At 35.6% G+C, this 17,755-nt stretch overlaps 1 protein-coding gene across 7 annotated transcripts in view; it reads left to right on the top strand.

Annotated features, from left to right (window-relative positions):
* Window positions 1–17,755, top strand: part of AKT3 (AKT serine/threonine kinase 3) — a 379,537-nt gene that overhangs the window by 191,967 nt on the left and 169,815 nt on the right. For all 7 annotated transcript variants that reach the window (XM_067030723.1, XM_067030721.1, XM_059079103.2 and 4 more), the window contains one exon: window positions 15,627–15,771. In XM_067030723.1, the coding sequence (XP_066886824.1) occupies window positions 15,627–15,771 (145 nt within the window). The remainder of the gene's footprint in view (window positions 1–15,626; window positions 15,772–17,755) is intronic.

The following is a 17,755-nucleotide window of genomic DNA, read 5'->3' as shown; positions in this document are numbered from 1 at the left end:
TTCTAAAACATTAAATGTGTGTGTGGGGGTGGATTGTTAGAATGCATTTGAAGTTAAGTGATCATCAACTTAAAATGATCACATACAATGTTAATATAATGCAAATATGACACTAAAGCTAGTCATCATGTCACAAGGGAAGAGAACAAAAGAAGAACCACAAAAACAACCATAAAGCAATAAATAAAATGTCAGTAAATACAAAATGCCAATATATAGAGCTTAAAGCAAAGACTGTAGCAAGAGACAAAGAAGGATATACCTGATGATAAAGGAATCAAGAAGAACATATAAAAATTGTGAATATATATGCACCCAACATAGGAGCACCTAAATACACAAAGCAAATATTAAAGGGAGATGTTGACAATAACACAATAATAGAGGACTTTTAACATCCCACTTACATCAATGGACAGATCATCCAAACAGAAAAATCAGTAAGACTATACTGGCCTTAAATTTCACATTAGACCAGATAATATACATACACATACACACACACACACACACACACACACACACACACACACACACATACATATACAGAGAGAGAAAGAGAGGATATTCCATCTAAACCCAGCAGAATACACATTCTTTTCAAGTGCACATGAAAGACTCTCCAGGATATATCACATGCTAGGCCACAAAACAAGTCTCAACAAATTTAAGAGGATTGAAATTATATAAAACATCTTTTCCGTCTATGAAGGTATGAGACTAGAAATCACCTACATGGACACATGGCAGCTAAACAGTATGTTACTAAACAATCAGTGGGTCACTAAAGAAATCATAGAGGAAATAAAAGAATACTTTGAGACAAATGAAAATGGAAACACAAAGATTCAAAATCAGTGGGATACAGCAAAAGCAGCTCTAAGAGGGAAACTTGTACTAATACATGCCTACCTCAGGAAACAAGAAAAATCTCAAACAAGCACCCTAACCTTTCACCTAAGAAAACTAAGAATAGAAGAATAAAGAATAAACAAAACCCGGACTTAGTAGAAATAAATAAATAATAAAGACCAGAGTAGAAATGAATAAAATAGAGACTGAAAAAATAATAGAAAATATCAATGAAACTAAAATCTGGTTCTTTGAAAAAGTGAACAAAATTGAAAATCCTTTAGACAGACTCATCAAGAAAAAGAGAAAAGGGCCAAAATAAAATCTGAAATGAAAGAGGAGACATTGCAACAAAAACCACAGTAAAGAAAGGATCATAAAAGAATACTGTGAACAGTTATACACCAGTAAAATGGACAACCTAGAAGTAATGGATAAATTACTAGAAATGTACAATCTCCCAAGACTGAATGGGGAAGAAATAGAGTATATAAACAGACCAGTTACCAGTAATTGAAATTGAATCAGTTTAAAAAAAAAAAAAAAAAAAAAAACTTTCCAACAAACAAAAGTTCAGGCCAGACAGCTTTTCAGGGGAATTCTACCAAATATTTAAAAGAAGAGCTAATACCTATTCTTGTTAAGTTATTCTAAAAAAATTGAAGCGGGAGAAATGCTTAAATAAAGGGTGTTGGGAAAACTGGCTGCTTCATGCAAAAGAATGAAACTGAACTACTTTCTTAAACTATATACAAAATAATCTCAAAATGAATTCAGGACTTAAATGTGAGACCTGAACGCAAAATCTCCTAAAAGAAAACAGTCAATATGCTCTTTAAAAAAAAAAAAAAATTATTTATTTATTTATTTTTGGCTGCATTGGGTCTTCATTGCTGCACGCGGGATTCCTCCAGCTGTGGCGAGCAGGGGGTACTCTTCATTGCGGTGCATGGCCTTTCACTGCGGCGGCCTCTCCTGTTGCAGAGCATGGACTCCAGGTGCACAGGCCTCAGTAGTTGTGGCACGAGGGACCAGCAGCTGTGGTTCATGGGCTCCAGAGTGCAGGCTCAGCAGCTGTGGCACACGGGCCTAGTTGCTCCACGGCATGTGGGATCCTCCCAGACCAGGGCTTGAACCCATGTCCCCTGCATTGGCAGGCGGACTCCCAACCACTGCGCCACCAAGGGAGCCCTCATTATGCTCTTTGACATCAGTCTTAGCAATATTTTTTTGATAGGTCTTCCCAGGCAAGAAAAACAAAAGCAGAAATAAACAAATGAGAATATATCAAACAAAAAGCTTCTACACAGTGAAGAGAACCATTAACAAAACAAAAAGGCAACTTACTAAATTGGAGAAGATATTTGCAAATGATATATCCAATAAGGGGTTAATATTCAAAACACATAAAGAACTCACATGGTTCAATATCAGGAAAACAATCTGAATAAAAAATAAGCATAGGATCTGAATAGACATTTTTCCAAGGAAGACATACAGATGGCCAGCAGACCCATGAAAAAATGCTCAAAATCACTAACTACCAGGAAAATGGAAATCAAAACCACAATGAGATATCACCTCACACTTGTTAGAATGGAAATTATGAGAAAGATAAGAAATAACAAGTGCTGATGAGGATGTGGGGAAAAGGGAACCCTTGTACACTGTTGGCAGGAATGTAAATTGGTGCAGCCACTATGGAAAACAATATGGAGGGTCCTCAAAACTTAAAAATAGTACTACCATCCAATCTAGCAAGTTTACTTCTAGTTATTTTTCTGAATAAAATGAAAACACTAATTTGAAAAGATGTATGCACCCTTGTGTTCATTGCATTATTATTTAAAGTAGCCAAGCTATGGAAGCAACCTTAGTGTCCATCTATAGATGAATGGATAAAGAAGATGTGGTATGCATATATGATGGGAAAAAGAATGAAATCTTGCTATGACAACATGGATGAACCTAAATGAGTATTATTATACTAAGTGAAATAAGGCAGACAAAGACAAATACCATATGATTTCAGTTATATGTGGAATCTAAAAAAAACAGAAACACTCATAGATATGGAGAACAAACAGGTGGTGGCCAGATAGGGAGGATGCAAAGTAAAAAATAAAGGTACCTATGTGATGTAACGAATGCTTGTTAGCTTTACTGAGGTATTCAGTTCACAATGCATATTTATATTTTTAAAGGAATTTTAAAGTGCAGAGCAGACAAAAGATTACTGATACAGTTTGTTACCAGCAGGCCTGCTGTAAAGGAAATCCTTCTTCAGACAGAATAAAAATCATTCCAAATGGGAGGAAAGATGTAAGAATAAATGAAAAACAATTAAAATAGTAAATAAGTTGATAAAGCCAAATGAGTATTGATCTTATGAACAATAATAATATATTTTGTGGTTTGATTATATAAAGGATAAAACAAACTGAAATAATAGCATAAATTGAGGTTGACGGGAAAATGGAGTTCACTTCTAGAGACATCACTGCGTTTTCTGGGAAGAGTTAGAAGTATTGATATATTAGACTTTGCTAAGTCAGGGATGAATGTTATAATTTCAAGGTTAACTTCTAAAAGGAAAGGAAGGGTATGATGATCACCAAGACAATATGAAGATAAATAGAGTCATAAAACATTAATGAATCTGTTTTACATTATATAAGTGAACTCTGTGTAAGTTAAGAGTGTATTTTAAAATAATGCAGAATAAGATGGCTGAAAACCCTGAAGGAAAACTAAACTGGAATCCTGAAAAAAGTATAAAATAATAAAACAAAACCAGAAAGGCAAAGAGGAAAATAAGAGGAAACAAGCAGAAAAAAATAAAACAGTGGACTCTTGTGCAACCATATAAATAATTGTATTAAATATTAATGTATTTAACACTGAAGTTAAAAGGCAGAGAATTTCAGAATTGATGAAAATGCAAGGTTTACTTAAATACTCTCTGTAAGAGACGTACTTTAAATATAAAGAGAGCTAGGTTGTATCATGTATTCATTAAGCATAAAAAGGAGATTTGCTATATTATATGAGATTTCAAAATAAAATATTACTAGAAATTAGTAAGACAGCTATGATAAAAGGGTCGATTGATCTGGATGATATACAATTATTAATATGTATGCATACAGTAACAAAAAGAGAACAGACAATCCCACAATCATATTTGGAAATTTAAAAACTTTTTTCAATAAGAGCCACTAGACAAAAAATCAACAAAGACATAGAATTATACTACCACCATGATGTAATTGATATTTACAGACTACTACACCCAAAATTAGCAGAATGAACAGTTTTCAAATGCATATGGTTAATTCACCAGGATTAATTATATCCTGGTTTATAATCCTGGATTATAAAATGATTGATTAGAAATCAAGTGAATAAGAAAACCAGAAAAGCTGCAGGTGTTTGGAAATTGAATAACATACCTCTTAGTAATCACTGAGTCAAAAACAAAATTCAAAAGAGCCATTACAAATTACAGCTGATCTTTGAACAATATGGGTTTGAACTGCACTATTCCACTTATATGTGGATTTGTTTTCAATAAATACATACTCCAGTGCTACACAATGCTTAGTTGGTTGAATCTGAGGATGCAAAACCACAGATACAGAGGTGTTCAATATGGCAGAGTAGGAGGACGTGGAGTTCTTGTCTCCTCACAACTAGGGCATCTACCAGGCGCTGGTGGGGGAGCTCACACACCTGAGGGGACAGGAGGAACCCCCGAGCGATTGGTTAGGATGTTGGGGGAGGGAGGGGGGAGGAGAAGTGGAGTCCAGACAGGACCAGTGCCCCTGAGGGGTGGCTGGGGGAGGGGAAGAGTTCCCACACCTGGAGGGGCCCACTCACAGAGAGAGGATCAACAGGGACAGGGAGAGACTCTCAAGGGATCAGAGGATTGGAAGGGAACACGGCCAGTGTTTCCCCTGCCCACTCAAGCCTAGGCAGTCTGCTGAGGTCCAGGGCTTGATCTTCTGCCCTTTGAGGGCCCCTCTGGCTGCATGGGTCCTGGGGACGTGGGAGGGAGGAGGAGGAAAAGTAGAGGCTAGATGGGGACTGGTGCCCCTGAGGGACGGCTGGGGGAGGAGAGGGGTTCTCATGCTCGGGAGGGGCCTACCCATGGTGAGGAAATCAGTGGAATGGAGGGAGACCTTCTCGGGATTGGAGGATCAGAAGGGAGCACAGCCAGCATTTCCCACACCCACTCAGGCCCAAGGAACCTGGTGAGGTCCAGCACCTGATCCTCTGCCCTCCAAGGCCCCCTCTGGCCATGTGGGGCCTGGGGGCATGGGAGGGAGGGAGGAAAAGTAGAGGCAAGAAGGGACTGGTGCCCCTGAGGGACAGCTGGGGGAGGGGAGGGGCTGGGAGAGGTGTCACCCTGAGGCCCCTCTGGGGGCCTAGGCCCCACCCCACCACCATCCCACCAGGGCCTCTTCCACCTGCCTAAGCCTAGGCCCTGCCCCTGCCTAGCCCCGCCCCCCACAGCCAAGCCTTTTTTTTTTAAACAGCATGAGCAAGTGGGTTTTATTCCAGGAATGCAACATTGATTTAATATTAAGACTCAATTAAGTTAAATATACCACATCAATAGAATAAAGGACAAAAACCACATTATCACCTCAGTAGCTGCATAAAACGTATTGGGCAAAATTTAACATCCCTTAATGATAAAAACACTCAAACTAGAAATAGAAAGAAACGTCTTCAACCTGATGTAAGAAATCTATGAAAAACCCACAGCTAACCATACTTAATGGTGAAAGACAGAAATGCTTCCCTCTAAAATCAGGAGCAATGCAAGAATGTCATCTCTCACCACTTCTATTCTACATTGTTCTGGAGGTTCTGGACAAGGCTATTAGGCAACGGAAAGAAATAAAATGACTCTACATTGGAAAAGGAAGTAAACCTTTTCTATTTGCAGATGACATAATCCTGTGTATAGAAAATCCTAAAGAACCCCCACCCCCCCCAAACAAAACTATTAGACCTAATACAGGGGCTCAACAAGGTTACAATACAAGATCATATTAAAAAATCAATTGTATTTCTATACACTTAAAATGAATAATTCAAAAATGAAATTAAGAAAACAGTTCCATTTACAATAGCATCAAAAGGATAATATACTTAGGAATAAATTTAACAAATGACATACAAGACTTGTACACTGAAAACTACACAAACATTGTTGAGTGAAGCTAAAGAAGATCTAAATAAGTGGAAAGGCACCTCACATTTACGGATTGGAAGACAGTGTTAAGATGGCAATACTCCCCTAGTAGACCTACTGATTCAATAAAATCCCTATCAAAATTTGAATTGCTCTTTCCCCCAAGAAATTAACAATCTGACCTTGGAATTCTAACAATAACAAATAAAAGGGTCCTGGAATGGATGGAACAGTCTTGATAAAGAAGAACAAAGTTCAAGTACTTACACTTCCCAATTTCAAAACCCACTACAAAGCTACTATAATCAAGACAGTATTTTACTGACATAAGGGTAGTATATAGACAGATAATGAAATAGAATGGAGAGTCCAGAAACAAACCCATATCTCTGTGGTTGATTATTGTCATGGGTGCCAAGGCCATTCAATGGCAGAGAGTAATGTTTCAACAATTGGTCTTGGGATAACTGGGTGTTCACATGCAAAAGAATGAATTTAGACCTATACCTCACACTGTATACAGCAATTAACTAAAAATTGATCAAAAACCTAAATGGAAGAGCTAAAACTATAAAACACTCAGAAGAAAACATAGATGTAAATGTTAATAATTTTGGATTAGGCAATGATTTCCTAGCTATGATACAAAAAGCACAAGCAAGAGAAGAAACAAAAATAGGTAATTTGGAATCATCAAAATTAAAACTTTTATCCTTTAAAGGACACTATCAAGAAAGTGAAAAGACAACCCATAGTATGGGAGAAAATGTTTGCAAATCATATACGTTATAAGGGACTTGTATCTAGAATATACAAAGAAATCTTACAACTCAATACAGAAGACAAATCACACAATTTAAAAATGGACAAAGGATTTGAATAGAAATTTCTCCAAAGAAGATATACAAATAGCCCATGAGCACCTGAGAAGGTGCTCAACATCATTAGCTTCAAGAAAACAAAAATCAAAGTCACAATGAGATACCACTTCACACACACTGGGATAGCTACAATAAAACAGACAGATAATAGCAAGTGTGGAGAAATTGGAAGCCTTATACAGTGCTGGTTGGAGTGTAATATGGTACAGCTGCTTTGGAAAACAGTATGGCGGGTCCTCAAAAGTTAAATATAGAGTTACCGTATGACCCAGCAATTCCTCTCCTAGGTATATACAACAAAGAAATAAAAACTTATGTATACTCAAAAAAACTTGTATATGTTGTTCATAGTAGCATTATTCATAATTGCCAAAAACTACAAACAATAGAAATATCCATGAACTGACAACTGGATAAATACATATGGTACATTTTTACAATGTAATGTTATTCAAAAATAATAAGAAATGAAGTACATCATGGATGAGCCTTAAAAACATTTTGTTAAGTCACAAGAAGCCAGTTGTAAAGAACAATATATTGTATGATTCCATTTATGTGAAATGCTCAGAACAGGAAGACAGACAGAAAGTACATTGGTAGATGCCTAGGGTTAGGGTTTCTCATTGGGGTGATTAAAATGTTCTTAAATGTGCTTAAGTTGTGGTGATGGTTGCACAATTTTGTAAACATACTAGATATCACTGACTTGTTCACATTAAAGGAGTACTTTGTGTGATATGTGAATTATATTCCAATAAAGCTGTTAAAATAGATATAAGTAAATAAATTAATTAAATAACACTTCAGTCCATGTCAGATATTCCAGTAATCCCAAAGCTTCTCTGAAAATGACTGCTGTGATGTATGGATTGTGGTATCTTGGCTCCCAGGGTAAAGGTTGGGCCTGAGCTCCTGTGGTGGGAGCTCTGAGTCCAAACAGCTGGACTAACAGAGAAGCTCAGACCCCAGGGAATCTTAATCAGAGCAAGGTCTCCCGGAGGTCCTCATCTCAGCACCAAGACCCAGCTCTACCCAACTGCCTGCAAACTCCAGTGCTAGATGCCACAAGCCAAACGGCCAGTAAGACAGGAACACAGCCCCACCCATCAAGAAAAAAAAAGAGATGACAAAAACATGTTACAGATGGAGGAGCAAGATAAAAACCTATAAGACCAAATAAAAGAAGAGGAAATAGGCAACCTACCTGAAAAAGAATACAGAGTAATGATAATAAAGATGATCCAAAGTCACAGAAATAGAATGGAGGCACGGATCAAGAAGATACAAGAGATGGTTAACAAAGACCAACTAAAAACCAAACAAACAGTGAATAACAACACAATAACTGAAATGAAAAATATACTAGAAGGAATAAATAAAAGGATAACTGAGACAGAAGAATGGATAAATGAGCTAGAAGATAAAATGGTGGAAATAACCACTGAGGAGAAGAATAAAGAATGAAAAGAACTGAGGACAGTCTCAGAGACCTCTGGGACAATATTAAATGCAACAACATAACAAATTATAGGGGTCCCAGAAGAAGAATAGAAAGAGAAAGGGTCTGAGAAAATACTGGAAGAAATTATAGTTGAAAACTTCCATAACATGGGAAAGGAAATAGCCACCCAAGTCCAGGAAGCACAGAGAGTGCCATATAGGATAAACCTTAGGAGAAACACACCAAGACACATATTAATCAAACTAACAACAATTAAATTCAAAGAAAAAAATTAAAAACAGCAAGGGAAAGGCAACAAATAAAATACAAGGGAATCCCTATAAGGTTATCAGCTGATTTTTCAGCAGAAACTCTGCAGGTCAGCAGGCAGTGGCAGGATATATTTAAAGTGATGAAAGGGAAAAACGTACAACCAAGATTACTCTACCCAGCAAGGATCTCATTCAGATTTGACAGAGAAATCAAAAGCTTTACAGACAAACAAAAGCTACGAGAATTCAACACCACCAAACCAGCTTTACGACAAATGCTAAAGGAACTTCTCTAGGTGGGCAACACAGGAGAAGAAAAAGACCCACAAAAACAAACCTCAGACAATTAAGAAAATGGTAATAGGAACATACATATCAATAATAGTCTTGAATGTAAATGGATTTAATGCTCCAACCAAAAGATACAGACTGGCTGAATGGATACAAAAACAGGACCCATATATGCTGTCTTCAAGAGATCCACTTCAGACCTAGGGATACATACAGACTGAAAGCAAGGAGATGGAAAAAGCTATTCCATGCAAATGGAAATCAAAAGAAAGCTGGAGTAGCAATACTCGTATCAGATAAAATAGACTTTAAAATAAAGACTTGTTACAAGAGACAAGGACACTACATAATGATCAAGGGATCAATCCAAGAAGAAAACATAATAATTATAAATATTTATGCACCCAACATTAGAGCACCTCAGTACATAAGGCAAATGCTAACAGCCATAAAAGGGGAAATCAACAGTAACACGATAATAGTGGTGGACTTTAACACCTTATGTACACCAATGGACAGATCATCCAGACAGAAAATAAATAAGGAAACAGAAGCTTTAAATAACACAATAGAACACCTAGATTTAATTGATATTTATAGGACATTCCACCCAAAAGCAGTAGAATACACTTTCTTAAGCACACAAGGAACATTCTCCAAGATAGATCACATCTTGTGTCACAAATCAAGCCTCGGAAAATGTAAGAAAATTGAAATCGTATCAAGTATCTTTTTTGACCACAATGCTATGAGATTAGAAATCAGAGGAAAAAAGCTGTAAAAAACACAAACACATGGAGGCTAAACAGTGCAATGCTAAAAACCAAGAGATCACTGAAGAAATCAAAGAGGAAAGAAAAAAATACATAGAAACAAATGAAAACAAAAACACAATAACCCAAAACTGTGTTTCCAAAACACAGGAAAAGCACTTCTAAGAGGGATGTTTATAGCAATTGAATCTCACCACAAGAAACAAGAAAAATCTCACATAAACAATGTAACCTTACACCTAAAGCAACTAGAGAAAGAAGAACAAAGGAAACCCAAAGTTAGCAGAGGGAAAGAAATCATAAAGATCAGAGCAGAAGTAAATGAAATAGAAACAAAGAAAACAATAGCAAAGATCAATAAAAACAAAAGTTGGTTCTTTCAGAAGATAAACAAAATTGATAAACCTTTAGCCAGACTCATCAATAAAAAAAAGGGAGAGGACTCTAAAGTTAGAAAAGAAAAAGGAGAAATTACAACTGACACCACAGAAATACAAAGGATCATGAGACTAATACAAGCAGCTATGTGCAAATAAAATGGACAACATGGAAGAAATGGACAAATTCTTGGAAAGGTACAATCTTCCAAGACTGAACCAGGAAGAAATAGAAAATATAAACAGACCAATCATAGGTACTTGAAATTGAAACTGTGATTGAAAATCTTCCAACAAACAAAAGTCTAGGACCAGATCACTTCACTGGTAAATTCTATCAAATATTTAGAGAAGAGCTAACACCTATCCTTCTCAAACTCTTCCAAAATATTGCAGAGGGAGGATCACTTCCAAACTCGTTCAACGAGGCCACCATCACCCTGATACCCAAACCAAAGATATCAGAAAAAAAAAAAAAATTACAGACGAATATCACTGATGAGCATAGATGCAAAATGGTGCTTAGAGGGAAATGTGTCACCTCTGATGCTTGTATTTGAAAAGAAGAAAGTTCTCTAGTCATTAAGTTTCCATCTTAAGAAAGTAGAAAATTAGAGTAAATTAATCCCAGAGCAATCTGAAAGAAGGAAACAATAGAGAGTAGAATTCAATTAAATAGAAAGCAGAAAAATAATAGGGAATAATCCATAAACAAAAGTTAGTTCTTTGAAAATACTTAATAGAATCAAAAAATGTCTTGGAAGGTTGTTAGGAAAAAATAGAAAAAAGAGGGAAGACACAAATTACTGATACTGACCCTTAGAAAATATTGGCAAACTTGAACAGCTCAATATCAATAAACAGTATTAAGTTTGAGTAAAAAAATTTTCCTGAAGAAAAACTCCAATTCCAGATAACTTCACTGTTTACTTCTGTCAAATATTTGAAGAGGAAATATTACCAAGCCTACACAATTAATTACATAAAATAATGGAGGTGGGAACCCTTCCCTTCTCATTTTATAAGGCTAGTGTCATCCTCATTCCAAAAAATGGTCAGTGCTATCATAAGAAGAGAGAACTATATCAACAAAATATTAGCAAACCAAATCCAACAACACATAAAAAGATCATACCCCATAAACAATTGGGATTCATCCCAAGTTCACAGGATGGTTCAACATACACAAATCAGTCAATGTGGTACACCACATAAAAGCCAAAAAACACATGATCATCTCAATAGATGCAGAAAAAGCATTTGACAAAATTCAACATGTATTCATGATTAAAACTCTTACAAAAGTGGGTATAAAGGGAACATATCTCAAGATAATAAAAGTTATTCATGACAGACCTACAGCCAATATAATACTCAGTGGTGAAAAGCTGAAAGCTTTCCCACTAAAATCTGGAGCAAGACAAGGATACCCACTCTCACCTCTTCTATTCAACATAGTATTGGAAGTCCTAACCACGGCAGTCAAACAAGAAGAAGAAATAAAAGGTATCCAGGGCTTCCCTGGTGGCACAGTGGTTGAGAGTCCGCCTGCCAATGCAGGGGACACAGGTTCGTTCCCTGGTCTAGGAAGATCCCACATGCCATGGAGAGGCTGGGCCCGTGAACCATGGCTGCTGAGCCTGCACGTCCAGAGCCTGTGCTCCGCAACGGGAGAGGCCACAGCAATGAGAGGCCCGTGTACCACACACACACAAAAAAAGGTATCCAAACTGGAAAGGAAGAGGTCAAATTGTTATTATATGCAGATGATAATATACTATATATACAAAACCCTAAAGACTCCACATAAAAACTACTAGAAATGATAAACAAATTCAACAAGGTAGGAGGATACAAGATTAACATACAGAAATCGGTTGCATTTCTTTTCACCAATGATGAACTATCAGGGAATGTAAAAAAACAATACCTTTAAAAATTGCACCCCCCAGAATACAATACTTATGAATAAATTTGATCAAGGAGGTGAAAGACTTATACACTGAGAACTACAAAACATTAATAAGGGAAACTGAAGATAATTCAAAGAAATGGAAAGATATCCCATGCTCTTGGATTGGAAGAATTAATATTGTTAAAATGGGTATACTATCCAAAGCAATCTACAGATTTAATGCAATCCCTATCAAATTACCCATGACATTTTTCACAGAACTAGAACAAATAATCCTAAAATTCATATGGAACCATAAAAGACCCAGAATGACCAAAGCAATCCTGAAGAAAAAGAACAAAGCAGGAGGCATAATGCTCCCAGACTTCAGACAATACTACAAATCTACAGTTATCAAAACAGTGTGGTATTGGCAGAAACTCAGACATATGGATCAATGGAACAGTACAGAGAGCACAGAAATAAACCCCCACATCAATTGTCAATTAATCTTCAACAAAGGGGGCAAGAATATACAACAGGGAAAAGACAGTCTCTTCATCAAGTGGTGTTGTGAAAGTTGGACAGCCACATATAAATCAATGAAATTAGAACACACCCTCTCACCATACACAAAAATAAACTCAGAATGGCTTAAAGACTTAAACATAAGAAATGACACCATAAAACTCCTAGAAGAGATCATAGGCTAAACATTGTCTGACATAAATCTTAACATTGTTTTCTTAGGTCAGTTTCCTAAGGCAATAGAAATAAAAACAAAAATAAACAAATGAGACCTAATCAAACTTACAAGCTTTTGCACAGCATAGGAAACGATAAACAAAATGAAAAGACAACCTACAAGAATGGGAGAAAATATTTGCAAATATTGCAACCAACAAGAGCTTAATTTCCAAAATATACAAATGGCTCATAACAACAACAAAACAAACAGCCTAGTCAAATAATGGGCAGAAGACGTAAATAGACATTTCTCCAAAGAACAAATATAGATGACCAATAGGCACATGAAAAGATACTCAACATTGGGGCTTCCCTGGTGGCACAGTGGTTGAGAGTCTGCCTGCCGATGCAGGGGACACGGGTTCATGCCCTGTTCTGGGAAGATCCCATATGCAATGGAGTGGCTAGGCCTGTGAGCCATGGCCACTGAGCCTGAGCGTCCAGAGCCTGTGCTCTGCAATGGGAGAGGCCACAACAGTGAGAGGCCCACGTACTGCAAAAAAAAACAAAAACAAAAACAAAAACAAAAACACCAAAAAACAGATGCTCAACATTGCTAATTATTAGAGAACTGCAAATCAAAACTACAATGAGGTACCACCTCATACCAGTCAGAATGTCCATCATTAAAAAGTTACAAATAACAAATGCTGGAGAGGGTGTGGAGGAAAGGGAACCCTCCTACATTGTTGGTGGGAATGTAAGTTGGTGCAGCCACTGTGGAAAATGGTATGGAGTATCTCAGAAATCTAAAAACAATTAGCATATGATCCAGCAATCCCACTCCTGGACATATATTCATACAAGAGTATAATTCAGAAGGCCATGTGCCCCTATGTTCATAGCAACTCTATTCACAATAGCTAAGACATAGAAACAAACTAAATATCCATCGACAGATGAATGAATAAAGATATGGTACATATATACAATGGAATACTACTCAGCCATGACAAAGAACGAAATAATGCCATTTGCAGCAACATGGATGCAACTAGAGATTATCATACTAAGTGAAGTAAGTCAGATAGAGAAAGACAAAATATGATATCGCTTATATGTGGAATCTAAAATATGACACAAATGAACCTATCTGTGAAACAAAAACAGAATCTTAGACCTAGAGAACAGACTAGTGGTTGCCAAGGGGGAGGGAGTTGGGGGAGCGATAGAATGGCAGGTTGCGGTTAGCAGATGTAAGCTTTTATATAAAGAATGGAGAAACAACAAAATCCTACTATATAGCACAGGGAACTATGTTCAATATCCTATCATAAACCATAATGGAAAGGAATACATTTTTTTAAAAAGCATGTATATATATTTAAATGTATTACTTTGCTGTACAGCAAAATTAGCATTGTAAATCAACTATAGTTCACTAAAAAGTTGATTTACAAAAAGAAGAAAGAAGTAGCACTATATACTTGTGACTAGTCAATGCAAAATTTCTTAACAAAAGTTTGACAAATCAAATTCAAAAAATATGCAAGAAAAAGGTTAATACATTATGACTAAATGTAGTTTATACTAGAATTCAGTTGTATTAACATCTGAAAATCATTCAACTAATTTCACTGTATTAATAGGATAAAAGAAAATTACATGGTCATTTCAACAGGTGCAGAAGAAGCATTTGAAAAAATTCAACACTCTTTCATAACAAAAACACTCAGCTGGCTAGGAATGGAAGGGAACTTACTCAACTTGATTAAGGGTATCTACAAACTACAGCTTACGTAATACTCAAAGGTAAAAGGCTTGATATTTTCTCTCTTAACATCTGGAACAAAATAAGAATGTCTGCTCTCACCACTTTTATTTAACATTGTACTGATGATCTGTTCTAATGCATTATAAGGCAAGAAAAAGAAATGAAAGGGAAACACACTTGAAAGGAAGAAGTAAATTGCTCTTATTTGTAGACAGTATGGTAGTATTTGTAGAAAATCCAGAAAAATAAAAGGTGTTAGAAATAGTAAATGAATTTATTAAGGCTATAGAATAAAAGGTCAACATAGAAAAAGCAATTGTATTTCTAAATACTAGCAAAAAAAATTAGAAAATGAAAAAAAATTTTAAACCTCCATAATAGCATAAAAGAATACTTAGAAATAATTTCAATTAAAGATTTGCAAGACATTTTCACAGAAAATTACAAAACACTGCATTGGAAAATTGAAGACCTAAATAAATGGAGAGCTATACCATGTTCATGGATTGGAAGACTTAATTTATTAAGATGGCAATTTCCTCCAGATTGACCTACAGATTTCATGCAATTCTAACAGACTTTGTCTTAAGAAATCTGCAAACTGATTTTATTTATATGGAAATAAATGACCCTTTATCTGATAGCATAAGTGTCAAAAAGTAAAAGCTTCATACTACTGCTCCTGAGACTTATTATTTAAGCTACAAACTGTGCCTATCATTTTTTAAAACAGAAACTTACCTATGTTCTGGGAACAGTTTTTGCCTTTGAAAGCTTTTTCTTGGAACATCTGTTGGACCATCATAAAGAAACTGAGTATGTCAGTGATGGACTTACAATGGCTAAACAATACATTTTAAAAGTGTGGCAAACTTTTGGGGGTCTATATACTTTATAGATAAGATGTGTGCAGACAATTAAAATTTAACCATACTTTAAAAGGATTCTTAGTCAGTTTTCTTACAATCGTTTTATCCTTCTCCCCTCCTCCTCCCCCTCCTCCTCCTCCTTCTTCTTTGTTAATATACCTCCAAATAAATACTAGTATATCTTGAAGTAAAGATGGGGCTTATGTATTACTCTGGAATAGACTTTGTGTTGATTTTATATTTTCTAAAAGAGAAATATTTGCATCATTGCAATTCTTTATTAATGGGAATTTTTTCTTGTTTTTGTAGGGAAGAATGGACAGAAGCTATCCAGGCTGTAGCAGACAGACTCCAGAGGCAAGAAGAGGAGAGAATGAATTGTAGTCCAACTTCACAAATTGATAATATAGGAGAGGAAGAGATGGATGCTTCTACAACCCATCATAAAAGAAAGGTAGAAAAGAACATCTTATTCCCCTCCTCAGCATTTATATGTGTAGAAGAAATATGTTAACAACTGCCATTTGCAAAAACTGTTAGCCATTTATCTTATGATATGCTACTATATTGGTGTGGATGGTTTTTAATCAGGTGAATCTTAAAACTGTCATTGTTTAAAACCAAAGAATTGAAACATCACTTTATTTCAGTGTTTCAGCCATTACCACTGAATGCTGAAAGGACTTGTTAGGAGGCTGTGATTGATGTGCTGTCATACTACTTTATAATTTGCATTTTTCCCTTATTGTTTTTAATACTATTTTAGAAACTTGGAAATAAAGTGTTTTCCCTAATATGGTCCTTTTCTATTTGGCATTCTGTGTTCTTGCGAAAGTAGAAGGTGAAATGGCTCTGGTATACTTCCTGCTTGGTGCCCCAGCCTCACTAATGTCAGCAGGAAAGTGAACAGTCTTGGAAATTATAGCTTTTTATTTTAGTGGCTGCTTCTAGCCAATGAGGAAACAGATTTTTTTCTTCCCTCAGTGCTCCAGAATAATAATCACCAATTTATATATTTGCTAAAGAAAATTGCAAAGCAACTCCCTATGTAAAAAGTGTTATTTTAAGATTAAGGGTAAATGTATTCAAAATAGATGAGCATGCCATTTTTAATGTTAGAATATATTTGTTATAATAGATTTTAAATTAATCTTCAGGTAGGAAAATGCTAATTCTTAAGATAATGATCCATGTAATTTGGTATTAGCACAGTAATTAAGAACTCTTTGGAGTTAGACTGCCTGAGTTCAAATCTTCTTTTTCCTATGTGCTAACCATGTGAACTTGCTGAGCTTTACAGTTACAACTTAGATTTAGTTAATCATCCTTTCCTTACCTGAAATTTCTATTCTAATTAGAATAATATTCTATACTTGATCTTGGCCAAATGTCTGAGAACCCTGTATGTCTTCCTTGAAGACTAATCCTCTATTTGTTAGTTGAATTGTATCCCTGTTTTCTTTTGAATCACCTTAACAGTGCTCTGCCCTTGTTCCTCAGTTATTGCAAAGAGAAAAATACAATCTAGCTTTAACCACCTCCTCAGAGAGAAAAAAGCTTCTTTTGCTCATGTATGTGCACATGTACACAATTAATTTGAAATTTGACTATGCTCATAAATTTAAAGTCATATCCTGATTATTCTCACCCTTTGAATAATAAACTACCTTGTTCAGTGACAAGCTAGACTGATGTAGAACTTCTTAATAGCAAAGATTAATAGTAAGATGCTGTTTAGGCAGTTAGAGGTTGAAACTGGAAGTTTATAACACTCTAACTAGAAATACTGTTACTGATAGATGTAAAAATTTTGGAAATGAATATGAAAATTTGCAGAAGAACTTTGAATGAAGAGAGACAACCATTTTGAAAGATATAAAAATGGAAAACTATGGAAGATCTTTCTTTTTCTGTTAAGGCTGGTTGTAAATTATTATTAAAGCATAATACATTTTCCTGTTTTGTTACCAGTGTTGATTATCTTAGAATTTATCACCTTCACTAATTATCACTTATGAAGATTTATTATATGCTATTTTCTGCTAGACTCTGAGCAGTACTTTTATATGTGTTATCTCATTTGATCCTCGTAGGAATCATATGAGGTAGGTACTGTTATCCCATTTTACAGTTGAGTCCTTTGAAATTTAAAGAAGTTAAATATCTTGTTCAAGCATATAATGACCTTACACACTATGCAACTTCAGTATGCAGTCTACTTTTTATTGATTTACATATCTTGAGCTTCTATAATCTGTAAAATTGTTAGTCATAACATAACCGAACTATATTAGAAACAAAATTGTACAGATAGGCTCTCATATTTGTACTCTGTTTCTCAAAATAGTATGTCAAATTGTTGCATTTACACAGTGCTTGAATATCAGTTAATTTCATTTTATATTAGAGCAGTCTTGGAAAAATCAGTAGAATTTTAA

This window comes from Kogia breviceps, chromosome 1, assembly GCF_026419965.1.
Source record: "Kogia breviceps isolate mKogBre1 chromosome 1, mKogBre1 haplotype 1, whole genome shotgun sequence".
Lineage (NCBI taxonomy): Eukaryota > Metazoa > Chordata > Mammalia > Artiodactyla > Physeteridae > Kogia > Kogia breviceps.
The sequence above is the reverse complement of the archived record's forward strand: the minus strand, read 5'-3'. Positions and strand labels throughout refer to the sequence as shown.